At 50.9% G+C, this 16,038-nt stretch overlaps 1 protein-coding gene across 2 annotated transcripts; it reads right to left on the bottom strand.

Annotated features, from left to right (window-relative positions):
- Nucleotides 1–159: 159 nt before the first annotated feature.
- Nucleotides 160–16,038, bottom strand: HNRNPM (heterogeneous nuclear ribonucleoprotein M). 2 transcript variants are annotated; one of them, XM_058041049.1, is made up of 14 exons: nt 15,993–16,038; nt 10,189–11,009; nt 10,013–10,106; nt 8,671–8,865; nt 8,224–8,377; nt 7,269–7,318; nt 6,919–6,979; nt 4,921–5,022; nt 4,301–4,345; nt 3,815–3,889; nt 3,336–3,434; nt 1,715–2,496; nt 1,351–1,402; nt 160–782 (listed from the first exon to the last, which is right to left on the bottom strand). In XM_058041049.1, the coding sequence occupies exons 3-14, from the start codon at nt 10,088–10,090 to the stop codon at nt 619–621; spliced, it is 1,857 nt and encodes a 618-aa protein (XP_057897032.1). In that variant the 5' UTR covers nt 10,091–10,106; nt 10,189–11,009; nt 15,993–16,038; the 3' UTR covers nt 160–618. The 2 variants fall into 2 exon arrangements, with proteins under 2 accessions (XP_057897032.1, XP_057897031.1); XM_058041048.1 differs by lacking the exons at nt 4,921–5,022; nt 10,189–11,009; nt 15,993–16,038.

Genomic DNA, 16,038 nt, shown 5'->3' with positions numbered 1-16,038 from the left:
GATTAGGTGGGATAGAGAAGAGGGAAGATCCTGCACCCTTGGGTACATCTTAAAGAGATTCTGTCAGAAGTCAAGAGGAACACTGAATTTTTTCTGACAAACTGGAGTTTACCTAGCTGAGCTGGCAGGGATTTTAAGCAGAGTAAAGGATGCTGCGACTGAAATACTGAACTGGCATTTATTATCAAAGTCAGACTGTTTACATCTGTCAGGTCAACGAAATGCCACAACTACAAAAAAAGATTGTGCACATGGCAGTTCCAATGCAAAAAACCAGTAAAACGGGGCTCCCTCGGTTAAAAAAAGGACTTAAAATTACTCCAGAAAGCAACCGGGTCAGGCTGAACAGCTTTACATCCAGTCAGAGAGAAGGAGGAGGCGCGGGGCAGAGCTGCAGCCCTGCAGAGGTGCAGAGCAGAGGTTGCAGCCCTGCAGAGGTGCAGGGCAGCCCTGTAGAGGTGTGGTGCTGCAGCGGTGCAGGGCGGAGGCGCGGGCCCTGCAGCGGTGCAGCCCTGCAGAGGTACAGCACAGCCCTGCAGCGGTGCAGCCCTGCAGCATTGCAGCACGGCCCTGCAGCGGTGCAGCCCTGCAGCGGTGCAGCACAGCCCTGCACGGCGCCTAGGCGTTGCGGTCGATCCGCACGTCGATCTCGCGGCCGCGCAGCTGCAGCCCGTTCATCATGCGGCACGCGCGCTCCGCCACCTCGGGCGACTCGAAGCGCACCACGCCGCAGCCCTTGGACTTGCCGTTCTCCATCTTGATGTCAGCATAGAGCACGTGGCCTGCGGGCACAGCACGGTCAGGCACTCCCCACCCAGCCCCTGCTCCCCACCCCAGGGACTGCTCCCAACCCTGGCTTTGCCACCCTCCATCCAATCCCAATTCCCCACCCCAAGGACTGCTCCCAACCCTGGCTTTGCCATCCTCCATCCACTCTCCATCCAATCCCAATTCCCTGCCCCAAGGACTGCTCCCAACCCTGGCTTTGCCACCCTCCATCCAATCCCAATTCCCCACCCCAAGGACTGCTCCCAACCCTGGCTTTGCCATCCTCCATCCACTCTCCATCCAATCCCAATTCCCCACCCCAAGGACTGCTCCCAACCCTGGCTTTGCCATCCTCCATCCACTCTCCATCCAATCCCGATTCCCTACCCCAAGGACTGCTCCCCACCTCGGCTTTGCCACTCTCCATCCAATCCCAATTCTCCACCTCCCCACCTCGGCTTTGGCACTCTCCATCCAGTCCCCAATTCCCTGCCCCAAGGACTGCTCCCCACCCTAGCCCTGGCACTCAGAGCTCTGGGAGGTTATTCATGTTAATTCCTCACAGTGAGGAAAATAACTCACCACATTCATTGAATTTATCTTTCAGCATTTTCCATGTAAAATCAAAAGGCAGCTGTGGGAAGAGAGGAATAAACCATTACTGAGGCTCTGCTGAATGACCTGCAGGCACCCCCATCTCCCCAAAACCAGAATCTATCCCAGGACAGCCACTGCTGTAAAACCATGAGCAGCCAGGAGCTCTCCTGGTAAGGAAATGGCTCCAGCTGTCCCCAAAGAGTGGCAGCGTCCAGTATCAGACACTGGGACTGGAAACTGAGCATGGATGAGATCAACACGTCAGTGACAATGGGTGGGAAGGGAGGGGTGGGAAAGGCCAGGAGCGGGAGAAGGGGGCAGCACAAAAATGAGAAGAAGGGGCACTCACATTTCTCACAAATATCTGACAGGCTTTCCGGGCCACGCCGGGCGCAGGGCCTCCGGCTCCTCCCAGGGACCCTGCAAAATTCCCTGCGAAGTTGCCCCGCTCCATGTCCATGGGCCGCTCGAAGTTGCCGCCCATGGGCAGCCCCATGCGCTCCATGCCCGCCCCCATGCCCTGCCCCATGGGCGGCCCCATCCTCTCCATGTTGGCGGCCCCGATGCGCTCCAGGCCCATCCTGTCCATGGGGGCGGCTCCCATCCTCTCTATCCCGATCCTGTCCATGGGCGGGCCCCCGATGCGCTCCAGCCCCGCGGGCATCCTCTCTATCACCTGCCCCATGCCCGCGCCCATGCCGGCGGGCACCATGCGCTCCAGGCCGATGCCCATCCTATCCATGCCCGCCCCCATGCGCTCCACGCCCGAGCCCATCCTGTCCATGGCGCCGCCCACGCGCTCGATGGCGGCGCCCATGCGCTCGATGCCGAAGCCGATGCCGGAGCCCATGCGCTCCATGCCCGGCCCCATGCGCTCCATGCCTGGCCCCATGCGCTCCAGGTTGGGCGCCAGGTGGTCGATGCCCAGCGGGGCCATGCGCTCCATGCCCGAGCCCATGCGCTCCACGTTGGAGCCCATGCGGTCCAGCACCAGCCCCATCCTGTCTATGTCCGAGCCCACCCGCTCCATGCCGTGCCCCATCCCCGCCGGGAGCCGCTCGATGCCCGAGCCCATGCGCTCGATGCCAGGCGCCATCCTCTCGATGCCGGGGATGCTGGCGTTGCCACCACCTGCAACACAGCACAGACAGCGTCAGCAGGGTGGGCGTGCAGAGTCCTGAGGGCTGCTCGCTCTGCTGGGATCAATTCCCAGTGCTCAGAGCTCCCCCAGGCCAGGGCTCTGCGTCTGCAGGGTGAGGGAAACCCAGAGGGACAGGTCAGACCCCCCTGCAGAGCTGCCCCAGCCCTGGGACCCCAAATAAGGATGTGGAGGTGCTGGGAGAGAGTCCAGAGGAGACTCTGGAGCTGCCCCAGCCCTGGGACGCCAAAATAAGGACGTGGAGGTGCTGGGAGAGAGTCCAGAGGAGACCCCGGAGCTGCTCCCAGGGCTGGAGCCCCTCTGGAGCTCTGGGAGAGCTGGGGGTGCTCACCTGGAGCAGGGAAAGGCTCCAGGGAGAGCTCAGAGCCTGAAGGTGCTCCAGGAGAGCTGGAGAGGGACTGGGGACAAGGGATGGAGGGACAGGACACAGGGAATTGTTCCCTTGATTCTGAAATGTTGTGATTTGGTCGTTAAACCAAATTAAATCTGGAAGTTGATGGAGGAGCTCTGCCCGCTCAGAAATGTTTGGGTTCAGCTTTGCTCCTGAAATTCTGCACTTTCATTACTGAGATTGCCCAATATTTCCAGGGAACATGCTTGGAAGTTAAAAGCGACACAGGCAGCAGGAGAAACAGGATTTTGTTTTCACTGACAAAAATGAACAACTTCCCAACAGTATTTAAAAGCCAGACAGCAAATTCCTACAGCTAATCTAAAATCTGCTTTTTTTATCTGTAACACCCCCATAATTTTTGTGAGCAGTTCAGGGATGAAAATCAGGCAGGAAATGGATTTCACACACTGCACTCACCTATTCCCCTCTCCAGGGGCTCTCCAAAACTCCGGGACATTCCCATCTCATTTCTTCCAAACTCCCTCTCAAATCCCCCTCCCATGGCTCGATCCATCTCTGCAAAGAGGAAGTGGAGAAGTTTGCAGGGGGTTTTATGACTCCTGAGAGAACATTTTATCACAGGAATCATCCTGAAGATTCAGAGCACAGGAAGGTTTTTGTGATTTTCTCCTGATCATTCTGTCATGGCTTCAGGAGCCCAAAGCCCCAAGGAAAAGCAGGATTTACCCCAAACAGATGGGAGAGAGCCAGAATATTTCTGAAATAGCCCCACAAGGTTCCATCAATAAATCACTGGGTTTGTGCAGCTCAGAAACCACGAGGAACTTAGGGATACAACTAGAAAAGCCCCAAGTTTTTCCCATAAAACTGAGAAGAGGATTTGGCAAGAGGGATCTGCCAGAGAAGGCAGCAGGACACACCGAGCCAGTGCCTACCGCTCATCCTGCCCATGTTCATCCCGGCGGGGAAGCGGCCGATGTTCTCCATGCCACCAAAGGGACCTTCCATTCCTGAAAAACACATTTGGGCTTCTTCAGCAGGGCATTCCACACTGCACAGCCAGCAGCTGCTGCCACACAGCATTCCCACACAGCTCCCTAGCACCAGTTCCCAAAAAGGGTCAGGATTTGGGCACGGTGTTATAAAAACCATGGAAACACAGAGGGGTTGGGATATTGGGGATGCAGTTCCAACCCCCAGGGATGGCACTTTCAGATCTCCCGAGCCAAGGAAGCACAGGCCATGTTTTATGGGATGTACCCACCCTCCCCACACACCTGCAGCAGTTGGAATGCCCAAAAAGGACCCAATTCTTGCCAAACTGGTGATGATTCCCCACACACCAATTCCTGCCACACACACAGAGCTCAGTCTGCAGGACTTGCACAAAGCTATGAACAGATCAAGAACCAACAGCTTACCTCCCATTTTATTCATTCCAAAGCCCATGCCTTCCATTCCCATTCCTCAAAATAAAAGAGAAAGCTTTATATAGCAAGTGTCACCCAAAAAATTCCAGCCAAAGGCTGCAGAACTCAAACCACACAACACATCCGTGGCTTGGGCTGAAGAGCTTACATGGGGTAAGTCTGAGGAGATTTCAACATTCCTGCTCAGAAAATCAAGCAGCAAAGGGGAAAAACCCACTGGCATTTCGACATGGAAAGCTGAGTGTGTGCTACTTTTTAGGTGGCTCTTTGAAACTTGTGCTATTTCAAGAGATCCTCACCAAAGATTTGCAAGCCCACTAGAGGTGTTAAAAGTGAGAGATGGTTTGGAGTTTCATGGATCTTTGCAGTGTCTGCTGCTCATGCTCAAGAGTCAGAAAATGAGAGCTGTGTCTTGACCACAGTGAAAAAAAAAAATAAAAATGGAGCAGTTGGTTAAATTCAAGTTTCCATTATCAAGCTGAACAAAAAAACTCACTTGGCTTTAACATTCCTAAGAAGCTACCAACTTTTTGGGGAGGCAAACAAAGCTATCTACCTTCTACACAGCTTAAAGCTCTCATGAAACAAAAGCATAGGAGTAATCTTCTTACCTCCAGGTCTCATGTTGCCCATTCCCATGCCTTTGTTTATATGATTTGCATCAATAGGTTGACCTCCAGGTCCTAATCCCATGCCAATACCACCAAGACCATCTGAAGAAAATATTCAGATATCAAAAAAGCCTTCTGTCCATAGTTTGACAAAACAGCAAGTTTTATTTCTTAAGTAATTGACTTTCATTCTCCAAAAAAAGCTTGCTGTGTCCCCCCTGTGGGGTGTGTACTGAAAGCAGGGAAGTGTGGAATAACTCAAGAGTAGATGTGTCTTGAAATAGGCTAAAAACTATCTCCAATTATTTGGTTTTATATTTAAATTTCCATCTTACTGCTGAGAAAACTTGGTTTGGAGCTGACTCCTGAAAAATAACTGGCTAGAACACTGCTTCATATGGGCAAAGCCCTCGTGTGAGGAGGGTGGAGTGGGCAACTGGGGAGAAGATCCCCTAAAGCTGGGCACAGTTCTCACCTCCAGCCCTGCCAGGGGAGAACTGAGGCACCCATGGATCACTGACAGCCACCGATGGAATTGGAGCACACAGCCAGCCTCTCTCTGAGCAAACACAACAGGCGTGGAGCCCAATCTGCCTCAAGGATTCCCCAGCCCAAAGAAAGAAGGAAAAGCCCTTTTTTGTTTCTCCTGAAGCAGGAAGAAAGCTCTCTGCTTGGCACAAACAGCAGCTCATGGCATCCTCTGCCTGCAGGATTCCCTCGTTTCCAGCTCGGCACTGAACACAGGAGTGTTGAATCTTGTTTTAAAACAGCACAAGGTCCCCCTTCCCCGCCCCAGCAAAGGCCAAAATCCAGGCTTCCAGAGGGATTTAGGGACTTTTACACCAAGGTCATGGAACTGGAACCCAGTGAGTTTGTTCTGGAGAGAGGAACATCCTTACAGTGACACTGCTGCTGAGGAGGGCCTTGACAGGCACTGAGAGCTGAACTAGGGAGGGACTAATTAATGATCATTAATAATGGGCAATTTAGCAGCACACCACAGGCCTGGTTCCCAGGAAGAAAACAGCATCTGTGTGAATTCAGAGAATCCCAGAATGCCAGACTGGTTTGGGTTGGAAGGGACCTTAAAGCTCATCCACTCCCAGCCCCTGCCCTTGCACAGCCCAGGCTGCTCAGGCCAGTTCAAATTCCACCAACAGCCCCAATTTAGCTGTGTTTGAACCAACTCAGCCTCCAGCTCTTCCAGTCCCAACTCTTCTCTTCAGCATTCCAGTATCTCATCCCAGCATGGCCAAGGTTGGGAGGGGCCTCAGCTCAGCCCAGATCACATCCACAGCTTTGGGTACTGCCAGGGATGGAGACTCCTCAGGAGCTCTGAGCAACCCAGTCACCCTCCCAGGAATGTCTCCTTACATCCACGTGGAGCCTGTGGATTTCCACTGCTGCTTTAGACTTGATCTTTTAGTTCATTCAAATTCCAAGTTGGAAGGAGCAGCTTGGGGCAGCCAATTATTCTGAATTTTCATCTCCTGGGTTTTGCTCGATGCTTTCTGCATCCTGCACCTCCAAGAAGAGCCTGGTTCCCCTCTTCTTTCCATATTTAATACATTGATAAGATCTCCTTTGGAAATGTGAAGGCCTGGAAAGCTCTCAAGTCCTGAATTCAGCCCTTCCAATTTAAGGGAGAACATTCCATTCCCAGAGCACCATCCCACAGAAGGAGGTGCTGATTCACTGCATTTCCATTAAATCCCACTATTAATGGAAGGCTCTGGGATCCTGGAATTGCAATGGAGAGCTCTGGAAGCCTTGAGAAGGTGAATGTTTTAAGACAAGCTTCTGGCCATGAGCTGAAAGAAGTATCCAAAAAATCACTGAGCAGCTCTTCTTCACTATTCCCCTTTCTGAAATGATTCAGGAATTTGGATCCCAGTTTTCCAGTGTGAACCAGAGTTTTACTGGGGCTGGGACTGGCTCCCAGGTGCTGAACAGCCAAATAAAAAGCAGAAGATGTTGAATCATGCAGGGGACACTTACGAGGGAGTTGTTGGGGTCGCTCTGGAGGGAAGAAATCTCCCTTGGGGAAGGCTCGTTCATCCTAAAAGGAATTCAACACGTTAAAGCTGGCAAGGAAATCAGGAAATTATTTCCTGGTTCTTTAAACTTGGAATTAAAATACAGGAATTTCAGTTAAAGCAGTCTTGACTGTAGTTTTGATTTGTCTTTTAGCAAAATAATCTGAATTAACATTCCCAGATTACATCAATTCAGCAGGCAACGGGCAAATCACACATTTCCCCCTCTGGATTTTGATCTATCCTGGGAACCACAAATTCCCCCCAGATGAGGAGGGCATTGCCAGTCAGTGGGAATGGGGGTGTCCTCACCATTTTGACGTGCATGGGTCTGTCAAAGAGCAGCTGCCCATTGAACATGGCTGGGGGTTGTTAAGGATCATTGTTCAAGCACTGAGGGCTCTGACAGGGAGCACAAAAAACCCTCAGAAAATCTCCTCTCCTCAGTTATCAGTCACAGATTATCCCAAATGCTTCTGCCTTCTCCAAAACTAAAAAGCCTTGAAATCCAAATATACTGAACACCCCAAAAAAAAAAGGCTTTTCGAAATTTAAAAGAATGATAAAAGCGCATTTCTGGGTAAGATTAAGTTCACAAAGAGATATAAAATGTAACTCTAAGTCAGCCCAAGTGTTTAAGTGTTTTCTCAGTCACTTTATCCATTGAAAACAGGGAAAAGCTCCACAGCAACACCACATTCTGAAGTGTGCCATGCCAGCAAACCCTCTGCCCAAGTCTGGCTCACACAAGGTTTAGTGGGTGCAGTGCAGAAGGGAATTAACACTTCAAACAGAAACTTTGGGAAAGGACAGAGGGATTATTTTCTTCCTATCCACACGATAACCAGGAGCTGAGAGAGTCATATCTGGAATTTTATTGCTGTTTGGTTTCTAGGTGGCAAATCATTGCTTGGCCAGTGAAAGGGAACAGGAAAACACCAGCTCTGTGTGCCTTGGCACAGGGACCTTCCCCCTTTCCAGACAATTGCATTTTAATGCTAATTACAACCTAGAGACAGAAACTCATCTGGGATAGAAGCACATTTATCCACGTAGGAAAGAGAATTTCCTTTGGTAAAGATCCTGAGCAAACTGCAACAATTCCTTCAAGAAGGAAAAACGAAAGAGAGACAAAATTCCATTTTCCATCCACTACCACCTGACCTTCCCTGCCACGGCAACATCCTCCTCTGGAATCCAGCTTCCCCTCTCCCTTGGTGTGTTCCCTGGGTTCCCTGCCCCACTGCCAGGTTGCTGCCAAGGATACAGATGGCCTGCACGGCCTCGATGGCCTGCTCGAAGGTGACGGTGCCGATGCCGCGGCTCTTGCCGTCCTTGTCCTCCAGGATGTCGGCCCGCACCACCACCCCGGCCATGCTGAACACCTCCTTCAGCTTCTTCCAGCCCACCTTGTAGTCCAGCTGGAAAACAGGGCAGCGTTGGAAATGCAAGAGAGAAAACAGCTTTAGTGGGCTCCTGTCCTTGCCTGGTATTGGCACTGAAGCTGTCAGAGAGCTGAGATAAAATTCAATTAAAGTACACAGGTTTGTTCAAAAATGCCAATTAACAGACACTGTGGTACACCTTAACTGAGAACCTCCTTTGCAGAGAGAACCAACAGGACACAGAGGAGCTTTTCCTGGCATTGCCAAGGCTTTTCCTGCCTCAGTTTGCCCCAGCTGAGGGGCTCCCATGCGGGATTTGCAGCACTCACGTTGGCCACGAAGACGGTGCTGCCGAGGCGGCCGGCCTGCAGGGCGTGGATGATCTCGTTGGGGATGTTGGGGTTGTTCAGGATGCTGGGGGGGATGTTGATCATGCCAGGGCCACCAGGGCCGGGCCCGATGCCCATCCCTCCTGCTGCCATCACCTTCTGCATGGCCCTCCTGGCGTGCTCCCCGTCGGGGTCCTGGGGACACAAACACACACTCAGATCAGGTCCCCCATCCATCAGTCAGTGCCACGGCTCCAACAGGCACAGACAGTTTCCCTTTACCCCAGGATATCTGCTCCCCAAGCAATCCCAGCCACAGACAGTTTCCCTTTATCCCAGGATATCTGCTCCCCAAGCAATCCCAGCCAACTGCCTCCCTTTCATTGGCAATTTATTTTATTTACACCCAGCACCTTTTTATCAATTAAATGATACAGACATATTTTATGAAAAATCCTTTCATTAGGATCTTTTCTCCTGAGAAGCTGGGAAGTTTCAGCTGTTTTGCTGCTTTGGAATGTGATTTGGAGAATTGTTTGTCCAGCATGTGAAATTGTTTTTACTTGATGACCAATGACAGCGACCTGTGTCAAGGCTGTGAGCAGTCACAAGATTTTATTATTATTCCATTCCTTTCTGTTCCTTGCTAGCCTTCTGATGAAATCCTTTTATTCTTTTAATATATCATTTTATTTTAATATAATATAAAATAATAAATCAGCCTTCTGAAACATGGAGTCAAGATTGGCATCTCTTCCCTTGTCAGGGTTGCCTGCAAATTCAGCACCTTTATTATTGGTACCCTTTATTATTTGAGTTATTCCTCCCCAGGCATTTTCCTGGTTCTCAAGGTGTTTATTCATCATTAATACCAAGAGCAAACCTCTGTTACACTGTTCCAAACCCTGATAAACCCCCAGTGGCACTGGAGAGGGTCTGGAATGAACTTCCAGGCCTGGCTGTCAGTAGCAAAGCCACTAAAATGGAAACACATCTTTGAGGTATTCCTGGAAAAAGCTGATTCTATGGAATTGGTGGTGGAATCCATTCATTCTGATGCAGATCCAAAGGGAAGTTTGTAAAGAACAAACATGAGGGTTTCTGTGTCAGATCATTAACAAAGGAACTGCAGTTAAAGCCAAACTCCTGCTTTGTTGCCACATCAAATTTAGTCTTGATAATCACAGTTCAGCAGTGGTTAAAACGATTAGAAAAAGGCTGACTGGGGTTTTTTATCCTATTAAAGTCCTGCTTTCTGTCCATTATCCTCTGAGTCAGCCCTAAACCCTTAACAAGAACTCCCCCTTCCCTGCACCCCTGCCAGAACAGATCCCCTCCTTACTTCTTTCACTTTCAGGGGTCTCCCACCAAGACTGTGCTTGTTCAGAACTTCAGCAGCCTTCTTCATGCTCTCCTCCATCTTGAACTCAACCACCCTGTGGGGACACAGCACAGCTCAGGAGGTTTTGTTTGGAGAAGCCTCCTTGGGTTTCTGGTAAAAATTCAGAGTGAACTTACGCGCATCCCTGGCGAGGTGATTCCCCAGGGCAGTCACAGGCAGGAGGGAAGAGAGAAGAAATAAAGTCAGTGAAAGCCCAAATCACACAAAACTATTTTATTATTAAAGCCAAATCACATCAGTTAAGCCCTAGCAGCGACAATAAATGTAACCTTACACAGGCAAGCCTCCAATAGTGGAATTCCATAACTTCTTATGCCTTAACAGGATTAACCTGGGGTCTCTGAGCTGGTAACAAACACTAAATCCCGACTCTCCGAGAAATGCCACACGCTTCCTGTGACCTGCTCTTCCCTGGCATACAGCAAAACCCTCCACACTCTCACCCTACATCCATATCCTTCAGGACACTTAGGAGTGCTCCTGTTGTCCTCCCTGATCCTGGGCTCAAGGCCCATGAAGGCACTGAACGTTTACATTTAGGAATTTCAATTTCCCTCTCTCTCCTGGCCCAGGAGCGGAGCTTGCAGCACCTGCTGTCGCACCCTGGCCCTTCCAAACTCAGCCAACCTCTCGAGTGACTTTTCCAAAGCACAGGAATATTGCAGAGCCCTGTCCTGCCTGCTGGGCTCCAGGGTCACACGGCCAACGCCAACGGCACGCGGGGAACAGCTCCTGCCTGCAGAGCCCACCCCACCTCCTCCCATCCCACGGCACTCCTGGCCTAGAGCCACTGCACATCCACACTCTGAGCCTCCCTGGCCTCCTGTCCAGCACACAGAAACATTTCAGGTAGAAAATCCACAAAGAAACTCTCAAACACTTACCCTTGACTTTCCTTCAGCGTCCATTAAGAGCTCCACGTATGTTACCTCACCAACTACAAATCAGATTCCAGACGACACAGATACCAAGGGAGAAAAGCCAAGAAAACAATGGGAATTTAGAACAATCAACAACCGTGTATGGAGCCTCTGCCTTATAAGAAAGCCCAGAAACACTCCATGTTCTCTAGACCACAAAACTGGACAATTACAGGTATGCAGTAAAGGCTTCAAGCACTTCAATATGTTCTTGGTTTTCCTCCACCTCAGAAGACAAATTTCCACAGTTCCCTGGATCTTTAGTGCCCACTCGTTACCTGAGGCAATCCAAACCCATGGGAAAGGTTGCAGGAACAAATTTCCTTCGCTTCCCACAGGATGCAGTCCTGGATCCATAATCCAGAATTTCACATGACTTGTTTTTGACAAGGATTTAAAAACAAAAAAGGAGTCACACTGAACCAACAGATCAAGAGATCACTGCCTGCTATTTATTTTAACAGGTTTTTAATCCACAATAAATTCTATTTTAGCATTAAAATCTGCCATGTTTGCTCTCAAGACAAAACTGTCAACAGCAAAAGGCAATTTATAAAAAATTCCACCTTTCCTCACCAGATTGGGATTGCCTCTCTAGGACCAAATAACCCTGGCAGGGACCTCCAGAATGCACCTACCCAAATGGCTGCTGCCTTTGAAGGGACTGGCATACAGAAGAATGGAATAAACACTTTTCTAAAAATATTTTTCATTTCTGGTTTTAGAAGTCCTAGGGTTTAAATTTAAACCAGGAGGACTCCAAGCTGCATTATCTGGACGGTGGAATGTTTTATTTGTGGGAAACCACGAGCCAGCTGAGTAAGAATAGCTGAACTGGGGTTTCACAGGACTTTGCCAGGCACACAGGGAGGTTCTCAGCCTGACCTCCCCAGGCCCAGCAATTTACAGGACACTGTGGAGAACTGACAGCCTGGAAGGGCTCTCCTGAAGCTGGAAAAAACCAGGAATGCTCAACAAACCCACTGATTTGTAATCTCCATTTTGTATTTTAAACAATAATTTAGCAGTAGTAGCATTCCATTCAGAGAACAGCTCTGATCCACTCCTGCTTTTGGGAGGACAATGTTTGAGGCTGGAGAAGGCTGGCAAGTCCCTCTGAAAGGGACTGCAGTGTCCATTACCAGCCACAGCTCCAGCAGCTGCATCCACGCTGGGATCAGCCTGAGGAGGAATTGCAGCTGTAATCCCTCTGAGCTCCCACAGCACCCTGGGGCTGTTCCCCAGGAGCCCTGGGGGCTCAGCAGTGCCCTGAGGTTCTGTTGCCACCCAGCTCAGCAGCAGCAGCCACAGCCCAGCCTCACCTGGGCAGGATTCAGCTCTTCCCAGTGAGCTCCACTCCAAATCCTCTCTGAGCCACAGGTTTGGCACTGCCCAGAGTGAGGGCTCTCCTCTCCTCTCCCACCTGCAGCTCCTCACCAACAGCTCCCAAGGAGTCTGCCAAGCTTGAGGATATCCAGTACAATTGGACATCTGCTCTTGTAACCAGTCCCTGACTCTGAAGCACAAGATCTCCAGGAATCCCTTGGAAAGTTGAGTCTGTGCCAATTTTGCTGAGAACTTCCTGCTGGAGCCTTAGAGATCCATGAAAATCCAAATGTCCAGCCTGAAGTGGCTGCTTTGCTCTGAAGGACACCTGAACTTCCTCAAGAGCCCAATTTCAGAACAGCAGGAGGGGGCAATGACACCCCCACTGCCACAGCTCTGAGCCAAGACAGAGCCCACAGCCACTGCCATGAAAATGCTCTAATTTCACCTTAAAATGTGTGAGAGGAGCCAACCCAACCCCTCTGCCAGGAGAACCTTGTCTGCAGCTGGCAAACGAAACATTTTTTAAGAAGCCAGGCCGGGTCACATTTTATTTGGGGTTTTGGGGTGTTTTTGTAGATCCCAAAGCACAGGATGGCATGGAAAATTACCAGGAGCAGATATCCATGTGCTGGACCAGGATAAATGCCCAGGAACCCTGGCAGGATTCCCTTGTGCCAGAGAACAGCTGCATTCTGACAGGGAACATCCCAGAGAAATTTCATCCAAGCACAAACACTGTCACTTCAGGAGCTTCCCAAGGGAGGAAACTTCCCAAAGACACTGGCTCCAGTCACTGCAGGTTCCATGAAGGAACATCTTCCCCATGGTGTCTTCAAGACTTCATGTAGGGGAGACTGATTGATGGATTTATTTAAATCTCACACTTAAAGTTTGGAAATGCAGCTTTTCCCAAACCAAGGAGCAGAATTTACTGCAATAAGCAGAAATCCTAAGTGAAGGAAGCTTCAGTGCTATTTATCACAGGCATTATTTTTAATCTGCTTTAAAACTTTGCATCACTTCCCAAAGTTTATCAGTACAGAAAATGCCAGTGTTCACGCTGGGCTGCTCCAGCAGAATTCCAGTACCCTGCAGGGCCTGGCCAGGAATCTCAGGTCGGGATTCACAGGGGGATCTGAGGCCCTCAAGACACATCTGGGAACTCCCCAGAACCAGCTCAGACAGAAATAACAACTTTATCTTGGGGGCAATTGGATTTGAACAGTTTGTGACAAACCAAAGAGCTCTGAGAGGTGTGAAAGGTTCAAAGGGAAGTGGGAGCAAGCACAGAACTGGGACAGGGGAAATGCTTCAAATCAGTTATTCCTTGGCCTCCAGGGCCAAAAGTAAATACTAAATATGGAAGGTAAACTCCAAATTGGCTGGATGTCTCCTCATCTTGTGAAGAACCAGTGATCCAATAGGATCAGAAAGCTTCACATTTGCAGTGTGAGGCAAAGCAGAGCTGGCCACAGCTCTCCCTCAATCACAGGTAAAAGCTTGGGACAGACAACCCCTGAAAACTTACAGGGGGGAGAAGAGGAGCAAGATTTACATATGCAAAGCTTTGGCTGAAAAGGGAGAAGGAAAACCTTCCCAAAGCAGAGACAGCAGTCAGCAGTTCTGTCACAGATGGGGAAGGGAAACTTCCCTTTTGCAAGAGAAGCCCCAGACAAGGTGATTTAGGCTCTTGAAGAGCTCGGGCAGCAGAGGGAGTGAAAAGCTCCCTGCAGCCAGGGAAGGGCTGAGATTGCTTGGAAAGATGGTGAAAGCCCAAGGGAAACAGAGCAACTGATCAGAGACCAGCAAACAGAAGGGGGAACAGGCCAAGGGCAGAACAGCACATCCCTTCCCCATCCCTCCCTCCCTGGCTCCCCAGAACCCCACACTGGGACCAAATCCTGGGGACTGTGCACTAAGGTAACACCTCGTGTCTGCCAGCTAAACCTGGGAGTGCCAAGCAAGAACATCTCTTCATTGCATTACCAACATCCCCACTGCATACCTGTAATTGAGTTTCTCCAACCAATCCACTGGGACGCCCGAGCCACGGCGTGGGGAGAGCCAGAGGTGGCACCTGGACAGCCTGGCCACCCCCAGGCTGCAGGGACAGCCCCGAGATGAGCTCCTGCTGCCACAGAGCCCTGCAGAGCCCTCACACACCCAGGGTTTCCCCTTGGGCACAGAACTCCACCTGCTCCCAGAGCCTGGGACGTTTGGCCTGGCGTTCTTACGCTTCCAAAGCAAGAATTCCAAGGGGTCGGAGTTCCTGGGGCCTGGAACGGCTCTGCCTCGGGCCAAGGACTGAGCACAGCTTGAGAGAAGTCCAGAACAGCTCCGGGGCAAATCCAAACTGTTGGATTCACCAGCAGTGCCAAACCCCAGGAATGACCCCAGATTTAGCAGGACAAGCCCTGCAGCCAAAAGGAAAAGGCTCCAAGGTTCCCTCAGGAGCTCCTGCTGGAATGAGCAGCTGAACAGCCTGGCAGGAAACAATCCCAGCCCGGCCTCTGCCATCCACGGGAACTGGAGAGAAACCACAGCCACTGGGAACAGGATCCCACACAGCTCAGAGAGTTGGACACCTCCACACCCGAACACCGACGGCTCTGGGGCAGCCACGGGGCACTGAGGGCTCCATCCACCATCAGGGTCTGCTCCAGCAGCCCTCGAGGCTGGCACTGCTGCCGTGGCACAAACCCACTGCAGCCCCTCAAACAGCCCCTCATGAGGGAAGCTCCCAGTCCCCATGGCTGTTCCAGACTCTGTTCCCTTCTGCCACCGAAGACAAACCATTGAGACCCTCTGGAACTTTGTTTTCCCCTTCTTCAGGCCACACCTCAAACACCTGAGCTGTCAGTCCTTGCCCAGCTCCAGCACAATGACCACTGCCCACTACCCTGGCTGAGGCTCTGCATCCAGAAGTGCCCACAGGAAATGTTGTGCTGTTACTCTGAACTTGGTTTTTAGACATTTTAAGGCTGGACACTCCACTGCACTTCCAAAGTGACTTGAAAACTAGAAAGCTGGGCACCAGCCTGAAGAAATAACACCACTTTAGACTTGTCACTACCTGAGTACTCAGCTCAATCTCTTCATCTTCCTCAAGAGATGAAGGTGTTCAGGTCAGCAAAGGCAGCTCCCATCCACATGGAATTAAAGGGAATTGTGGAAGGGGGAACACCACAAACCTGATTTCCAAAGCCCTGATTCTGCTGCAGCACATGCCAAAGCACCAACCTGATTGTGCAGGTCACCCTTCCACACATTGAACTGCAAGCCATGGCAGAATGGCTCTGGGAGCCAGCCCAGACCCCTGTGAGTCTGGGGACACCGCTGGATATCCACACACCAGAGCAGCACGTAACCCTGAATGCCCAGAAACATTGACATGCTTCAGAAAGTTCTGCTGCACTAAAACCTGCTGAAATCCTGGGGCTGGATCCCTAAGAAAACACTGCTAATGCTGGGATGAGGCTCTATCAGCTGCATGCCACAGGAACCATCCCTGGAAGGCTGCCGGGGACGAGGTTGTGCAACACCCAGGAGGCTTCGGGAAGAGCTTTCCCAAATTCTCTGGCCAAGTGCACCCAGAGGTGAGTGCTGAGCTGCAGAGAGAGCCAGGCACGGGCTGGAGCACACACAGCCTCTCCACCTGAGCTGCACTTTACCTTTCTCTTTGACCAGGTCCTTCAGGGACTGCCACTTGACGTCGAA

The sequence above is a fragment of the Melospiza georgiana genome, chromosome 26, assembly GCF_028018845.1.
Source record: "Melospiza georgiana isolate bMelGeo1 chromosome 26, bMelGeo1.pri, whole genome shotgun sequence".
Taxonomy (NCBI): domain Eukaryota; kingdom Metazoa; phylum Chordata; class Aves; order Passeriformes; family Passerellidae; genus Melospiza; species Melospiza georgiana.
The sequence above is the reverse complement of the archived record's forward strand: the minus strand, read 5'-3'. Positions and strand labels throughout refer to the sequence as shown.